The sequence below is a fragment of the Oncorhynchus tshawytscha genome, linkage group LG09 (assembly GCF_018296145.1).
Source record: "Oncorhynchus tshawytscha isolate Ot180627B linkage group LG09, Otsh_v2.0, whole genome shotgun sequence".
Taxonomy (NCBI): Eukaryota; Metazoa; Chordata; class Actinopteri; order Salmoniformes; family Salmonidae; genus Oncorhynchus; species Oncorhynchus tshawytscha.
Genome location: NC_056437.1, coordinates 56,221,499 through 56,239,802, shown reverse-complemented (window position 1 = coordinate 56,239,802; position 18,304 = coordinate 56,221,499). Strand labels below are relative to the sequence as shown.

Below are 18,304 nucleotides of genomic sequence, written 5' to 3'. Positions count from 1 at the left end.
TGTGAGTCACCACCTGACGAATTTGAAGTGACTGATAAGTGTTAAATGCAATGCATTCAGTGTTGCCCAGACAACAGATATGTTTGAAGGATAGGGATAGAACTAGAACCAAAGACAAAAGGTCCAAAATCAATATAGGCCTACTGTAAATTTTTTAACATCTCTGCTTGAACCTCGCTGATGCTTGAAATACAATACAATATCGCCCCTTCTGGATAAGGTTCACAAAAGGTTTATTTTTTGCCTGTTACGTTAGGTTAAGGTTAGACAAAGGGAGCCAATTACAAAAGTGTTTCCAGGGTTTCCTTTGAATGACGTGGTTATTGACAACTCAACTACAACTTTATAGTTCGCTGGCCTATCAAGTGTTCTTGGCTTTCAAGTGGGCGGGCTCTAGTGCTATCACAGGGAGAGGACGGGACCTGGCCGTAGAAGCAAAGCGGAAAGAAAATGGCGGCCGTGGCTGCGGAGCCAGGAGCTGTTGCGGTATCAACAACAACAGCGGGGGACTGTGGTGAGCTCGAACCGGTGCCAGCTGTGCCGGGGGGCAAACTCGACTCCGATGCAACGCAGCAGTACGCGCCAGTAATAGACCTTGTTCACCAACTCAAGGATGGGGATGCAGTTCAGGAATGCAGCCAGGTCCAAATGGAGCTAGTGAGCAGGCCAGACCAAGAAGCCGCGGGAAAAGTCCTCGCTGCTTGTGCATTGGATGAACACATCGATACAGGATGTCTCATGGTCGGCTTAGAAAATACCGATAACCATTCTCGCGGGGGCTATGGTTCGAAATGCACAATGTCGAGGGCAGAACGTTTGAAACAATTTTTTTCGCCTAATGTTGATCCTGCAAACGAGCTCAGTAAGCACGAGCCCTACGCCTGCCATCAGAATAGCTCCATCTCCGATTCACAGCCATCGGTGGTCTTTTTGCATTCGTTCCCTGCGCATCCTGTGACTACGGAGGCTGGGCTGTCGTTGGCAGAGCCAGCAGAGCCCATAATCAATTACTATCAAAACACAGAATTAACCCAACCTACTATTATCGAGTGTGACTATAGAGCTTTAATTAAACCGTCCCATGAGGCTGAACTGGAGCCCGAATCAGCAGATGATGCTCTTTCTGGTACCGAGTACAAGGCCGAGTTTTTGGGAGATGCCTCTCTTGAACATCCCCAGTCCATAGAACACGTCGACTCTCTGCCAGTTCTAGAGACGGAGACACTCATTGGAACACCCATGGAGACTGGATACATTTATGACTTTTCGAGCATCACAAACCAGAACTCTCCGAGTCCCGAGCTTCCTGTAATGGCAGTGGGTCAGGTTGACTCCTCGGCAGAACTTGGGGACTCGTGCTCACGACAGCGGAGTTTGGAAACGAACTTCCACGAGAGCGAGACCGTATTGAATCCCCCTCACCCCATGCCCGTTTCTGATACTGAGGAGGTACAGTCCGAGTCAGTGGACAATCTGATACCTGGTTCTGAAGTTCGAGTATCTCTGGATCACATCATCGACGACGCACTGGTGGTGTCCTTTCGGTTAGGCGAGAAGATCTTCTCTGGGGTTCTGATGGACCTCTCTAAAAGGTATAGTATAGGCCTTCTCGGAAATGTCTCTTATATTTTAGTTTTATACCACATTTGTTTTTCTATGTAACTTCCTAAGACTTTTCTGTCCATTAGTTTACTTCTGGAAACACACCACATATTTTTGTTTACTACTGACATCCACTGCACATTATGCACATACAAAATTACACAACAATTCACACCTGAAAGATGTGGCTTGTCCTCATTCCGACTTGTCAGCTGTCAGTAAAGGACCTTGTTCTTTGCAAACCCCTGCCTCCTGAACTAAACTGATAGTTTTCTACATTTGCCAGGGGTCGAGGGGTCAAGCTACCATGGTGATCTCTAGTTTGACAGCATATCACAAAAATACAGAGGAACTGCTCTTATCCCCAGTTATGTGGGCAGTGCTTTCGGTTTGTCATTTCAGTTTACACAACTAAACTTGATGTTTCTATTTACAAAGTCCAGGTTTATCAGAGATCAGCTGGAGAGGATGATCACATGCTCAGTCTGTAGTGTAAGGTCATACTAAGGAGAATGCTGCAGTTGGTAGAGTAGTCATGTAGCACTATGCCACCATCAACAACCCCTCTTTGGATTCTATCTAATGTCCTTGTAATTTGTCACCCGTCTCATCAACACCTTTCCTCCAACCCTCCCTTTATCATCTGCAGGTGTAGATTTTGGGTCATAATTAAACTTGCTGACATGCCTAGGGTCTATGTTGAATATCTTCATTATGTTTATCAAAGATGACATCTGCACACACAATCAACACCTTGTTGTGTTTAGTTTCCCCTCACAAGCTGCTTACAGCTCATTGTGTAGTTGCTCTTCAGGACTTCATATCATTTCAAGGTATTCTTCTGGTGTTATACCATATGCGCTATTAATATAGGTTATCAATACATGGTAGAATATGCTATAACTTGGAAGCCACTTTAGTGTAAGTTGCTTTGATAAGAGCCTGAGCAGCAGTGATCCCAAGGACAATGGCCGGTTTATTACAATGACAAGATGGAGGCCACTCAAACTTTACTGCTTCATTTTCTACAGTACTGGAGATAATCAACACCATCCCCGCTCTACAAACAAAAGACTCAATTTTTAGATCCTCATTGTTGAGTCTAAGGGATCGGTTTATGGCTTTTGTTTTCCAACAGTCCCCTGAGTGCAGGCCTTGTGCCTGTGATTTGCCAGACTGTGTTCCATAGCATAGGTCATATGGAATCATTGTTTTTCCTATTGGATGTGTGCTCAAGATGAGAGATGAGTCGCTGTCTTCGGTTCAGACTAACTCGCCTCTAGACATCGACCTGGTCCTAAAATGTCTACTCTACCCGTCCCCTACTTAGGTGTATGCATCTGGAAAGATGGAAGTTAGGACAGGTGGGTGGAATTTCCACCATATTGTTTGCTATCAGAGGAAAAGTTGGAGCTGCTACCATATTGTATACTTATTAAATTATTTCAAATCTATGAAGTGCCAAGAGGAAAGGGCTTGCTGATGTTTCTGGACCAGGCCAATCTTTTACCTAGCTGACAGTCACCTGGTGTTGATTAGGAAGGAAAAGATGGTGGTTGTGTGTTAATGAAAGGTGTTGGTTGATAAGGAGGCTGCTGTGAGAAGCTGTGACGCAAATGAAAGACAGTGGTGAGGAAAGGCATGTTCCCCTCTTTCTCTTGACTGTTTCATTCATTGTGATTAGAGTGAGACACTCGCTAATCCTTAACTCTCCAGTGCAATTTTACAGTTGGTTTTGGCTGTCAGAGGAATCTGCATCTTTCTACGATTTCAAGGATGTTTATAAGTAGCAATGGAGGGGCTCATGGCCATATTAATGCAGGTATAGATGTAGACTACTTGCTTATGCGCATTTCCATCGGAAAGAACCCATGAGCACCATCATGTGAAATTCACAGGAGCATGTCAAATGTCTATGTTTGTCTATAATGTCTATATTTTTGGGAAATTAAGGCATGGTTACATTTTTCAAAAATGTTTAAATCGTAAATTAGGCATAAGTAAAGGCATATGGAAAAGGGGTCTTAGAAAACATCTACCCGATAGATAAAGTCTTAAGCTATCAAAAATACATCAAAACAAAATGTTGATGTAAAAACCCTGCCAACTAATATCAACACTTATATTTAGTTTTGGAGAAATGGTTTACCTTCTGCAAGTTTAAGAAATATTGCCTTGTAATTCCATTACAAAAAAATGCACATTTAAGATATTTTGTAATTTTGGATAATGAAAGTTCACAGAAGTAACAAGTAATGGTAAACCTACCAATTAGTATTTTACTGATATCGATTTTGTTTATGAATTAAGTCATTCAAATTAGTAACGTATTTACAAAAAAATAGGTAACGTAATTACGGCAAATTAATTGGCTACGATAGGAAATCATCATAGTCACAAACCACAGTTGGGTCACCTGCTACTGTCCTCTCTTCCACTGGCATTTATAACGGTTTTCTTTCTCCTTCTGTCGTCTGGTGGTCAAACCAAGAGTGTTATAACTGTGAGTCTGGACAACCCGTGCCTCTCCCTTTTTCCTCGCTCTCTGCCCTTCTCTCTTACTCTCCAGTTAATGTCACCTCTCCCAGCTCTTACTGACACCTACCCATGAGCCCCTTGTAACCAGCTTCCTAACCCATTAAGCACCGATCAACACCGGATGTCCATGGATGTTGAAAAGTAGTTCAAATTTGGTCAGTCCACCCTGACCTTGATGGTAATGTCCACAGACTGACTGGACGAATCATAGACATATGTTTCATAAGTTTGGATAGTACAGTGAGTAGAGATCACAATACAGCACAGTAGAATACAGTCCAATACAGTAAAGTATAGTATTGTACTCTACTGAACTTTATTGCACTCTACTGAAGCCTACTCTGCTCTTTTGTACTGCAATGTACTCTACTGTGCTCTGTTGTGCTGTGATGTCCAAACTTGTAAAACATGAGAATCAGGGGTCACGTTAATAGTTCAGAAATCTGCATTTTCAAAATGCAGCCCATCAAAAATAATCTGCGTTTTAAACCATATCACCTGCATTTTATATTGGCAGTCAAGTGTTTTGCTTCAATAGAGTAATCGGGGATGTGCAACTATAGTTTTCTTTCACAGAAAATACATTCGTGCAGAAAATGGCTTCATTTTCATCAGGTGACAAAAGAAGTGCAAAGCTATTTGGCTAGCAGTCACAAGTAAATGAGTGTACAATGAAAAAGCTAGTTTTTTTTGTTGCAAAAAACGATGCATGGCCATTTCTAATGTTTATCATAGAAAGAATGTAGCCAGCTACAGTTCCTAATGTTTTGCTTCATGTTAATCTTGCATTTTACCAGAGAAAAGTAGGCTACACTGAGAAAAGTACCAGAGAAAAGTAGCTACACATCGGTCAGCGCTGTCTGCTGATAGAATGGCCATTTGTGAATTCTCTTCCAAGTGGAGAAGTGCAACTGAAGCTCAAAATGAGTCTGATGCCAAGGAGAAATTACAATATTTTAGATCAGCATTTACAAAACACAGCAAAATAACGTATTAAGAAATAGGCCTATCTTTTTTAGTGCGACCCCTGAGAATAACATTCATATCCATAATTATGCATTTCTGGGTATTACAGATCAGGGACCCATGATGTAATTCATTTACCGGGCGTAAATACACTTCACTTATAGACATCTTTGAAACGGGTTTGCATAAAATTCTGATGGAGATTTTACCTAAATTCCTTTACCAAAGTTTGCATCTGCATCTATCCACTAAATTTGTTTTTGTAATATTTTCAGTGGAAATTGTTAAGTAGTCCTTCTGCATAGACTTATGGTTCATTAAACTTTGAAATCAATGGTTTATGTTTGGCATACATTTTAAAGTGGAAAAAATGGAATCAAAGCATCATTCCGTTAACGTGGAATTGCCCTTATGTAACTGCCAGAGAAACAATACATTTTGAATCGCACACATCCCCTCCCATTTAAAGAGATTGAAAGTTTGAATGTAGGCAGTAATTGAGTACAAGCATCCCAAACCTCCACTTTTAATATTATGCCCTCCAAAGGCCGTAGCTTGCCACATTGTCCAGTTTTACTTTTAGCTCTGGACAGTACAAATACTACGTGGCCTGCGTTTTCAGTTTCCATAATTTTATAAAGCCAGACACATTTAACAGTTAGGCTATTGATTACAGTGCATTCTGGAAAGTATTCAGACCCCTTCACCTTTTCCACATTTTATTACATTGTAGCCTTATTCTAAATTGGATGAAATAAAAACACTAAAATCTACACACAATACCCCATAATGACAAAGCAAAAACAGGTTTAGAAATGTGCAAAATTATAAAAAATACATACCTTATTTACATAAGAATTCGGACCGTTTGCTATGAGACTCAGTTGAGCTCAGGTGCATCCTGTTTCCATTGATCATCCCTTGATGTTTCTACAACTTGATTGGAGTCCACCTGTGGTAAATTCAATTGATTGGACATGATTTGGAAAGGCACACACCTGTCTATATAAGGTCCCACAGTTGACAGTGTATGTCAGAGCAAAAACCAAGCCATGAGGTCGAAGGAATTGTCCGTAGAGCTCCGAGACAGGAATGTGTCGAGTCACAGATCTGGGGAAGGGTACAAAAATAATTCTGCAGCATTGAAGGTCCCCAAGAACACAGTGGCCTCTATCATTATTAAATGGAAGAAGTTTGGAACCACCAAGGCTCTTCCTAGAGCTGGCCACCTGGCTAAACTGAGCAATTGGGGGAGAAGGGCCTTGGTCAGGGAGGTGACCATGAACCCAATGGTCAGTGACCACCAAATCAGGCCTTTATGGTAGAGTGGCAGGACAGAAGCCACTCCTCAGTATAAGGCACATGACAGCCCGCTTGGAGTTTGCCAAACGCACCTAAGGTACTCTGACCATGAGAAACATGATTCTCTGGTCTAATGAAACCAAGTTTGAGTTCTTTGGCCTGAATGCCAAGCGTCTCGTCTGGAGGAAACCTGGCACCATCCTGTGGGTGTGGGGATGTTTTTCAGCGGCAGCGACTAAGAGACTAGTCAGGATCAAGGGAAAGATGAATGGAGCCAAGTACAGAGAGATTCTTGATAACCTGCTCAGAACCTCAGACTGGGGCGAAGATTCACCTTCCAACAGAACAACGACCCTAAGCACACAGCCAAGACAATGCAGGAGTGTCTTCGGGGCATGTTTCGGAATGTCCTTAAGTGGCCCTGCCAGAGCCCTGACTTGACGCAGATCGATCTTCTCTGGAGATTCCTGAAAATAGCTGTGCAGCGACTCTCCTCATTCAACCTGACAGGGTTTGAGAGGATCTGCAGAGAAGAATGGGAGAAACTTCCCAAGTACATGTGTGCCAAGCTTGTAGCGTCATACCCAAGAACACTCAAGACTGTAATCGCTGTCAAAGGTACTTCAACAAAGTACTGCGTAAAGGGTCTGAATACTTATGTAAATGTGATATTTCAGTTCATTTTCTAAAATATATGTGTAAACATTTATGAAAAACATTTTTTCTTTGCCATTATAGGGTATTGTGTGTAGATTGGGGGGGAGTATTAAATCAATTTTAGAACAAGGCTGTAACATAACATAAAATGTGGAAAAAGTGAAAGGGTCTGAATACTTCCCAAATGCACTGTATGTCACGTCCTCTGCATCCATTTTGCTCTCACGTGTTCGGAGTTTGTTATAACCAATTTATTGATGCGATTATGATTTGCTATAGGTCAGGCCCCATTGGTCATGTGCATGCATACATGTGTCACAAAAAACGTAAGGGTTGCGGGAATGTTTTTCCTAAACAAATGAGGTATTTTGGTAACAGAACTTTTAAGTAAGAAATGGCAAATTATGTTGCAGCTTCAGCAACACGGACAGCACGATAAACACATTAAGTTTTGTAGTGGTTTACTGCATCAGGGTGGAGCGAGAGAGACACCGGGTGCTAGTCACAGTCGCTCACTGTCTTCTTTTTTTTTTTTAACAACGCTGCAAGCCCGAGTACAATCAAATCAATTGAGTTTGGACTCCCTCTAGTTATTTCTGTCTTCATTATTTAATCAAACAGTGTGCTTAAAGCATCAGACAAGCTCAGTGCATATATTTGATTTGATTAACACACATAGGATGTGTCTACATGTGCAAAAATACATGTTTAAACATTTCGACCAATTGGTCAAAAGAACAGACTGTCGACCAACATTTTTGCTGTTGTTGGGGACAGCCCTAAGGTACACAAAGTTAGAAATGTGAAAGATCCTACTTTTGCATATTTGGGTATTTTTCTACACATTGGTAATTTTTGTAATGAGCTCCGCCCCCAAACAAGACCTCATTTAGTTGGTCCGGACCAGACCAAATCTGAAACAATCATAGATGTCTTAGTTTCACAAGTTTGGACGTCACAGTAGAGTTCAGTATAGGGCCCATACCCCAAAAGCATCTTAAGGCAAAGTTCATCGTTATAACCTTCATAAGAGCATCTTTACATTTCAGAGCTGTTTCCCAAAACATCTTTATTGACGTTGCACTTGCTTGACAAATACAAATATTCTTGCTCTTATCCATAAGAATCCGCACTGTGTATGCTAGCTGTTTGATAGAGCGCACATGCGAAGACCAGAGTAGGCACATTTGCTATTTAACGCAACAGTTTGTTACAAAACTATTGGTAGATTTGAAAATGCGATGTAAACACACTGAACTTTAGATTTGTATTCGGTACATGAAAATTTAAGCAAAAAAAAAAACACATTTTGTGTGCTCTACGTCATCACGCACTGATTTTTGGCTGGGTAAATGTGCATATTTTCGAATGTCGCCAGTTGGATGGAAACCTAGCTATTGATCCATTGTTTTGTTCTCCAAAGGGGAGGAAGGGTGGTCCAGTAGAGTTAGCATTTGGTCCAGTAGAGTTAGCATTTGGTCCAGTAGAGTTAGCATGATAAATCTTGTCCTGTATTTGCACTTGATGCAGCATAGGGACACATTTACCCAAGGCCATCTATCTCTGTATAGCTCTGTCATCTCCCATGTAACATGGGGATTTTTTTAGGAGGTGTTCTGGTAGGAAACATAGTTTCTAGGCTGAGATCATATGCAGTACACTAACTCAACTAGGTCTATGTAGTGGTAGTTGAACCACTTGACATATAGTATCTGGATAATGTTCAGTAGGGTCGGCAGTTTTAAGATTTTGGTTGAGCTGAAGTTGTCAAGGTGTATAGGGGCTCTTCTGGGGTAAAAAAAAAAATATATATATATATATATATATGAACCCAAAATAAACAAATCTGAATAAGCCTATAAAAGTTTTTATAGGCTTATATATTCTGCCATGGTAATAGCCACCGCTGAAACTTTTTATAGGCTTATTCAGATTTGTTTATTTTGGGTTCATGGTAGCGTTGAATTTAGACTAGGGCTGCTTCATGGGAAGTAAATGATCATATAGGCTATGTCTGGTTTGCTTTGCATGGCCCACATCTCTACACCTCCTGGAATTTAATTTTGAGTCAAATAGAACTCAGTCAAACTCAGTCAAATAGAGAAAACAAGGCAGGCATCGCAATTCAGATTTTTCTTCACTAATTGGTCTGTTGACCGATCAGATCAGGTCTGAAAAATATCTGATGTGAAAAGATCTGTGATTGGTCAAAAGACCAATTAGTGTAAAAAAATAAAAAATAATCTTAATTGGTCTTCCTGTATCAACACAGCCCAATAGATGTTGAAATGTGTGGCAGTTTCAACCCAAGAGTCACTTCTGATCCCAAATTCATAAGGTAGGACTTAACAAACACAGTCATGGAGTTTCTGCTGCCAACTTCACTTATCTGCCGTATTAAAACATTAGTGAAATAAGCTGTAGGGTAATATTGTAAACAAGGATAGTTTTTTTCCTTTGTTTGTAGGGCCTTGTGCACTCTAGTTAGCTATGGTGATGTTGTGTTTTAGGCCGTGGGAGCTTCTTTGATCTTTTGCAACACTAATTTAATATTTCCTCTTTGAATGTTCAGGATTTAATTGATTTAGATTGATTTCCTAAATGTACAATGTAGGCCTAAATGAGAAACATCTTGAATTAGCATGAAATCTTTGACAAATACAAGACAAAAAACAAGTTTAAAGTTGAGTTTTTATAGTTATCCACAGTTTCTAAATCCTCAAATTCTCTCTTCTCAGGTTTGGACCCTATGGAATTCCAATCACTGTGTTCCCAAAGAGAGAATACAAGGATAAACCTGAATCTATGCAGCTAAAGACAGAACCATTCCAGCCAGAGAAGGTGGAAATGCCAGTCCAGGAAAACCCTGACAGCCAAGTTGTCGCAATCCCCGAACCAAACCCTGATCCCCAGCCTAAGCCTAACCCATGGACTTCAAAACCTCCGCCACTGTTTCAGGAGGGAGCCCCTTACCCTCCGCCATTGTTCATCAGGGACACCTACAACCAGTCGTTACCTCAGCCGCCCCCCCGCAAGATCAAGCGGCCCAAGCGCAGGCTGTATCGCGAGGAGCCCACCTCTATCATGAACGCCATCAAGTTGCGGCCCCGCCAGGTGCTCTGTGACAAGTGCAAGGGGACTGTCATGACCGTGGACAAGAGGGAGCCACGTAGAGGCCCTGTGTCGGACTCTAGGGGCGAGGACGCCAAGCGAAGACGCAACGACAGTGCAGCTACTGTCAGCAAGCGGCCACGTAATGACTCTCGCTCTGAGGAGAAGCGCCATGCTGCTGAGGCGTCCAAACGGCAGGCCTCAGGGATTCGAGTCTCCTCTTCCTCTTCTCTGGGCCAGGTGAAAGGCGGAGCTGGAGGGAACAGGGTTCTGAGGACAACAGCCACCACAACAACATCACTGGTCAACAGCAGCTCCAGAGTCCAGCTCAATGCCAAGAAAGTGCTACAGAGCAAAAATGTTGATCACTCCAAGGCAAGGGAGGTGCTGAAACTGGCCAAGGCGCAGAAGAGGCAGAGAGAGACTACAGTGGTCACTGGCAGCAGTGGCAACGCCAAGACGATGACGAGGGCCGCTGCCCTGCAGGAGGCCCACGCCCACCAGAAGGTCCACTTCACCCGGCGGCTGCAGCAGATCAGCGGGGTGGGACCAAGCAACGCCACCCCTCTGCCACCCAGGATGCGCATCAAGCCCCAAAGGTACCGTAATGAAGAGAATGACTCTTCTACATGTAAGCCGCCTTGCCTCGAGAAAGTGCCGGGAAGTGGCCGTTTGTCCCCTCCAAAGCCAGGCGCGCCCCGCTGCACCTCCACGCGCTCCTCCTCCTCCTCCTGCTCCACAGGCGAGGCCACTGCTGCTGAAAACCAGGGTCTAGATAAAGGGCCAGAACCTGAGCTCAGTCCTCAGACCCAATCCCAGACCCAAGTGGAACCCCTCACAGCCACGGAGCACAGCGACCCCAAGGTGGAGCCAGAGGAGCAGGGGGGGCGGGAGGAGAGGCGGGAGACGCGCGGCAGCAAGGCTGGCAACCTTGTGGTGTACATGACCCTTAACCCCAGCCAGCCTGACTCCTCTAATACCTCCATGTGCAGCGTTGATAGTGCAGATGACTTAAAGTCTTCAAACTCAGAGTGTAGCTCCACCGAGACCTTTGACTTTCCCCCTCCCGGTGATTTGCACTCGCCCCCCGCCCCCGGCACATCCTCAGCAGTCACTGACCCCTCGCCAGCACCTACGGAAGAGAAAACCCCTCGTAAATCTCAGAAAGTGTTTTCCAAAAATGTGTCTAAGTGTGTCTCTCTGGACGGCAGGAGCATTTGCGTAGGGGACATCGTTTGGGCCAAAATATATGGTTTTCCTTGGTGGCCAGCCCGCGTCTTAGGCATCCAGATCAGCCGCAAAGATAATGGGCTCTTAGTCAGGCAGGAGGCCCGTGTCGCCTGGTTCGGTTCACCCACCACCTCCTTCCTGGCACTTGCACAGGTCGCCCCCTTTCTAGAAAGCTTCCAGTCACGCTTCGACAAGAAGAGAAAGGGCTTGTACCGTAAAGCCATCACAGAGGCAGCCAAGGCTGCCAAGCAGCTCACTCCTGAGGTTCGCGCCTTGCTTACGCAATTCGAGACGTGAGGTGGTGTGCTTTGGGGAAAAGGAAAGGTAGGCAAACATGGCCCCCCCCCTTCCCCTCCTAGTCACCTACCATGTCCCTTTACCTTCCTGGGAGAAAGAAACTAAATATTTCAGGCCAGACAACCAGGACTCCTCTTTTTTTTCTATGATCAAAAAGGGACTGAATGGGTTGGGGTTATACACACTACTGCATATATAAAAATGGCAGCGTTTATTTTATTTTATCATCCTTCTCAAATTTCACTTATTTATCCAAACTGGTAGAAATCTGGTCATTTCATTTAACATTATTTTTACAGAATGGTTTGTGATGGAAATATTCACCTTATCTTGAGGCCTTTAAGTTTCACTCTATGTGCAAAGAAGCTTATGTCATGTTCTAACACCATGGTTCATAGGTTTGCTTGATTGGCTGCCAATTGTCAAAATCTTAAGGGACAAAAAGTGTAGTTCTTTCAGTCTATGCAACAAGCAGTTCAGTTTCAGGTACTGTGAACGGAAAGTTACAGGATCTGAGCAGCAGTAAATATGATGTATCTGTGCTGGTTGAAGACATGTACTGTAGCTGTGATGTGACGAGGAAGTGGACTCTGGTGGATTTGAAGAGCGAGCAGTTATAGGGGCTTAGGTACCTGCTGTATCTCAGACACAGTCAGAGCTGACTGGCTGTGGGAACTGGCTGCCGGGCCGGTAAGCTCTTGATCACCGTGTGGCACATTGCCAGCCAGGGCTTTCCAGACAGTTGAGCTGGGCTTGTGAGGATGTGCCTGTAAGCCAAAGTCACCTCAAGTGCCGGTGAGAGGAGGATGGTGCCCTGTTTCTAATCCTCTCTGAAAACAGAGATGGTTGCAGGGCAGTAGATACTGTACTGAGAGCGTGCCCGCTCAACCGGGCAGTGGGCACATCCACCCCCCTCATACCTGTCCAGTCCCCTTGGGCCACCTCACATCTCCCCCGTTCTCTCTCCTCATCTGACTCTGTCCTGTCTGTAGTCTCTATACCTTGTGCTCCTCAGTTAACCAAGACTGTTTTATTACTCTCTGGTCTTCCTATCTAGCTCTGTGATTTTGCATGCTGTTATACATAGAATGATGCCCAATTTGTTTTAAAATCACTGATTTGAATTGTCTGCACATCGGGACATTTTAAACAAAGATGTTTGTTGATGGAGCGACGGCGTACTATGAAAATGATAGAACGAACTAGCATTGACAGAGGAAGCCATTTTAGTTACTCCTCTCATATACGTGTGGTATGGCACGTTACAGGGATGAACTATTTTTGCTGTTATTTTCTACAACTTTTACTATGGGTTTGCCATGTCTTGTTGACTTGTACTAAGTAGTTCAGTGATTTCTCAGAGATCTCAGTGTTCAGCTGTTACTCAACCCTGTTTGAGTTGGAATGTGTTTGACTTTATTTGGTGCTCCTGAGCTCAACCTTCTATCACTTCACTGCTTGGGCTAATCTCATACGACTGCAAATCCTGATTTTATATATTATGTACAGTACAATCTGTATCAAATTATTTTTAGTGGATTTTTATGATGAATAATGGAAAAAAGGCTTTTTTGTTTGGCTGAAGTTGGGGGAGGGTTGTGAGGAAGGGTTACCTCACCAGTTCTGATCACTTCAGATTTGACCATTTCATTACCAATGACAAATTACATTTCCTAAAGATGTTTCTTCATTTACCTGCCTACATACCTATCCACTCTGACTAAATATTAAGGGACATACAGTAACACCAACATCGCCTCACCTTTGCCCTTTTGGCCCCGACCAGGTAGAGATCAGAGGCTTATTGCTCGGTAGAGTACACTGACCTGACCATTGTTACAAGCAGAGACGAAGTGTATAATGACGGGTTGGCTCTGTTTCTTCTATTTCGGACATCATCTGTTTGCAGATCAGAGAATGCTGTTGGAAAAAGTAACAGTTGAAGAACACTTGTGTAAATGTTTTTCTGATGTTTTTAAAAAGTATTATAAATAAAATGTCAACTTCAAGAATCTTACCTAGTTGTCTTCATTTTAGTGCTCCTACTTCCATTAACACCTACAAATCCAATGCCATTTATAAGGCTTCAGTTTCACCTTGAAACAAGCTGGAATAAAAACATTGGTCATTTGGAATTTGAGATATTTCTATTGTCCCCCTCGTACTAAAATGGGGGCATTTTAAGTTGACAATGACCATGCCTTTTAAATTGTGGCTTGTGGTCTTATAATAGCTGCCATTAACTGCAAATGTTTGTGGGGCTTTTATGAAATAGCAGACCTGTAGAAAACTACTTGCCAGTCAAGCCCCTGTTTACCACTTGAGGCTATTGGTACATTAACAATAATGAGAGGAAATGCCTGAATGTTGAGATTTTTTGGGGGAGTAAAATCATTCCTTTTATTGAACAGATTTTCTTACCTGCAAACAGATCTAGGACATTGACATCATATGCTAATAGAAGCCATTGTTCAATGGCTGTCAGTCAGTGTATCTGAAGCAATGCATCTTTGAATGGCATTGTAGAATTTAACATTTAGGAGGAGTTTGATGGTTCCGTCCTCTTAATTGTTTGTAAATGAAATAAGTATATAAGAAGTAATGTTTTGGTTTGAAATACAAATGAAAAGGCTACTTACCTTCCTAATATTGAGTTGCACCCCCGTTTGCCCTAAAATCAGCCTCAATCTGTCAGGGAATGGACTACAAGGTGTTGAAAGCATTCTATAGGGATGCTGGCCCATGTTGATGCCAATGATTCCCACAGTTGTCAAGTTGGCTGGATATCCTTTGGGTGGTAAGACCGTTCTTGATACACACAGGAAACTGTTGAGCGTGAAAAACCCAGCACTGTTGCAGTTCTTGATACATGCAAACCGGTGCGCCCGGCATCTACTATCGTACCCCATTTGAAGGCACTTAAATATTTTGTCTGTCCTATTCACCCTCTGAATGGCACAAATCCATCTTTAACCTGTCTCCTCTCCTTTATCTACAGTGATTGAAGTGGATTAAACCGGTAACATCAATAAGAGATAATTGCGTTCACTTGGTCAGTCTGGCATGGAAAGGGCAGGTGTTCCTAATGTTTTGTACACTCAGTGTATATATCCATGTACGGGAGCAGCATACACATAACATTACGTAAATCAAGGAGCTGATCCACAGAGCAGCAGCATTTCAAGGTTAACTAGGTTAAATCTCAAAGACATTTGAATAATCAGTGGAGTAAATGCACGCCAGACCAGCAAGCTGCTGAAAAAGTTATCACAGGTCACGATGACTCGTTTGTGATGTCTATCTCGGTTGTACCACTGTCAATCAGAAACTTGCTAGGCTGAGGCATCCATGCAGCAGAACTCCGGTATAGATCCCTCATTGAGAGACACACAGGACCCCTCCCAAAATGCATTAGAGGTGCCCTTGAGCCCAGAAATGGCGCCGTTGCAACATGAACAATGCACCGTTAGGTTCATTCCTGATTTCACTCAAGATCACTGGAGGCCCCTCGAAGAATGTTGTGTTGTTGGCTAACTAATGTGCACTGACCTACAGCCTTTTATTCAATGAACATTTTAGTATTCGTAGGAGTGCCCTTCCTGACATGTACCATAACGCTGCCGTTTTCAATATCTCAGTGCTTTGATGAAAAAGCTTTTTTAATGGCATGCACTAAAACCTATTGAATCTGCTTTGTTGAAGCCAAATACAGAAAGAGCATGCCCTCTGATTTGGATGAAAAGATCCCTGATGTGTTCATGTCTCTCTCTGTCTTCTCTTCCAGTGCTACAACGCTGAAGGGCTGCTGATGGGTCCTTTACACTGCCAGACGGAAGGACATGTCCAGAATTGGAGACGTCATCGATATAATTATTTTTTATTTAAGTATCGGAAGAAGGAACATTTATATATTTATAATGAATTGCAGACCTACTCCACCTCTGGGCCTGTCCATCATGCTGAATACCATTTGATTTCTTTGAGCAGGCGTCCATGTCTATGAGCATGTGACCTTAGTTTGAGTGAGGACATCTGCAGAGTAGACGAGCACTCTGACCATTATAGATATCTATTACATTTGTATTACATACATGTTGACAGGACACAGGATTTTGCAGGGTTTTTAGTATGTTTATCAGTGATCTTGAAATGCAAAGACAAAAAAATGAACAAAAACAATACTATGTAAAACATTTATATTAATGCAATAAAGATTGCATGTGCTATGCTATTACAGTGCATTTGCAGAAGGCTGTGCTTTGTTGTGTTGAAGCAGTCTTGAAAAAGAATACTGGTGTCTCAAGCCCCGTTTATACCTGGTGCTATCATGCGTGTCCTGATCCTGTCCACAGTCTGATTGTGCCCACATTTGAAGTGAAGTGATTGTGATCAGATCTTCCTGACCACCCCAGGAGGTAGTCAGGGACACGTATCTGGATTATCAAACATTTTAAATCGTCCCTCTTGACTCAAGGCAATAGATTTATCCCTTTTTCTCCCCAAATTTGTGGTATCCAATTGGTAGTTACAGTCTTGTCCCATTGCTGCAACTCCCGTTCAGATTTGGAAGAGGCAAACCAGGATCTCTAATGGCACAGCTAGCACTGCCTTAGTCCACAGCGCCACTCGGGAGACCCAGCAATATTTGTGTTAACATAAAATAAAAATTAGCATTAATACGCTGAATTACACCTTTTTTGAGAAAGGTGATTGGGAGGATTAGAACCTGTGACCTTCTGGTCCCTTGCCACATCCATTGCACCAGCAGGGGGATGGTACTAGCCCAGTCTTGTCACATATTTAAAGCTGTTCAGCCAGAAAGTTAGTAGATTAGAAATGTGATAAGTTGAAAATGTTGGTTACATTTTAAAAAAGAAGTCGTAACTGGGATTCGAACTGGCAACCTTGTGGGTCGCAACCAATGATATATATATATACACACACACGTACGTGTATTTTTCTTCATGTCTACATTTGTTTAATTCTATTACAGACACCTTAATGCATACTTTCAAATTATATGTGAGCTGAACATACAAATTTTAATTTTAAACATTTAAAGTACTTATGTCCCCACTACAACAACAAAATACTTAAATCAATGTAATTTTGTCCTTGAAAACAATCATAAGTAATTGAAATACTGTAGAATTACATTAATTCCTATTGAGGAATGCTTCTTCTGAGTTCCAATATGGCCGACCAGTGGGTTCTAAGCCTCTCATCGACCAATACATAGCATCAGCAATCTAACGTTCATATACATCATTTGTTGCAACCCGCATTTAACGCCCTCCATCCTACCTCCCTAAGGGCTTTTTTTTCTGTTGCTCTCACCTGTAACTCCAACCACTGATATTCTAAGCTTTGCCCACTGAGCATTATGCCTAGATTAAAACAGATCAAGCGATAGCTGATGGCGGTGTCGAAGGTGTAACTGCGTTGGAGCTGAGCAGCTGCTCTTAATCGTGGTCACGAAACCACACCCATTTCACTCGCATTAGAAGTTCAGAACGAGAAACTAGGATATTTACAGTGCATTCACATTTTGTGATGTGACATCCTTATTCTAAAATGGATTAAATACAAATAAATCTCAAGCTACACACAATATCCCATAATGACAAATCAAAAACAGGTCTTTTAGATATCTTAGCACATTTATTTACATGTATTCAGACCCATTGATCATCCTTGAGATGTTTCTACAACTTGATTGGAGTCCACCGGTGGTAAATTCAATTAATTGGACATGATTTGGAAAGGCACACACCTGTCTGTATAAGGTCCCACAGTTGACAGTGCACATCAGAGCAAAAACAAAGCCATGAGGTCCAAGGAAATAAGCTGAGACCGGATTGTGTCGAGGCACAGATCTGGGGAAAGGTACCAAAAAATGTCACCATTGAAGGGCCCCAAGAACTACGTGGCCTCCATCATTCTTAAATGGAAGAAGTTTGGAACCACCGAGACTTCCTAGAGCTGTCCGCCCGTTCCACACTGAGCAATTGGGTTTGAAGGGCCTTGGTCAGGAGCTGACCAAGAACCCGATGGCCTCTCTGAAAGAGCTCCAGAGTTCCTCTGTGGAGGTAGAACCTTCCAGGACAACTATGTCTGCAGCCCTCCACCAATCGGACGGAAGCCACTCCTCAGTAAAAGGCACATGACAGCCCGTTTGAAGTTTGCCAAAAGGCACCTAAAGGACTCAGACCATGAGAAACAAGATTCTCTGGTCTGATGAAACTCCCGATCGAACATCTCTGGAGACCTGAATACAGCTGTGCAGCGACACTCCCCATCCACCCTGACAGAACTTGAGAGGATCTGTAAAGAAGAATGGGAAACTGTGTGCCACAGGTGTGCCAAGCTTGTAGCGTCATAGCCATGAAGGCGAGGCTAATTGCTGATAAAGGTGCTTCAACAAAGTACTGAGTAAAGGGTCTGAATACTTAAGTAAACGTGATGGCAAACATTTCTAAAAACCTGTTTTTACTTTGTCATTATGGTGTATTGTGTGAATATTGATGAGAACAATTTTAGAATAAGGCTGTAACGTAACAAAATGTGGAAAAAGTCAAGGGGTCTGAATACTTTCCAATCA

General features: G+C 42.8%; 1 protein-coding gene across 2 annotated transcripts; it reads left to right on the top strand.

Moving 5' to 3' along the window:
* Positions 1–416: 416 nt before the first annotated feature.
* Positions 417–17,484, top strand: pwwp2a (PWWP domain containing 2A). Of its 2 annotated transcripts, XM_024432613.2 has the most exons (3): positions 417–1,592; positions 9,804–11,730; positions 15,488–17,484. In XM_024432613.2, the coding sequence occupies exons 1-2, from the start codon at positions 451–453 to the stop codon at positions 11,701–11,703; spliced, it is 3,042 nt and encodes a 1,013-aa protein (XP_024288381.1). In that variant the 5' UTR covers positions 417–450; the 3' UTR covers positions 11,704–11,730; positions 15,488–17,484. The 2 variants fall into 2 exon arrangements, with proteins under 2 accessions (XP_024288381.1, XP_024288380.1); XM_024432612.2 differs by lacking the exon at positions 15,488–17,484 and having other exon boundaries at positions 9,804–15,472.
* Positions 17,485–18,304: the final 820 nt, after the last annotated feature.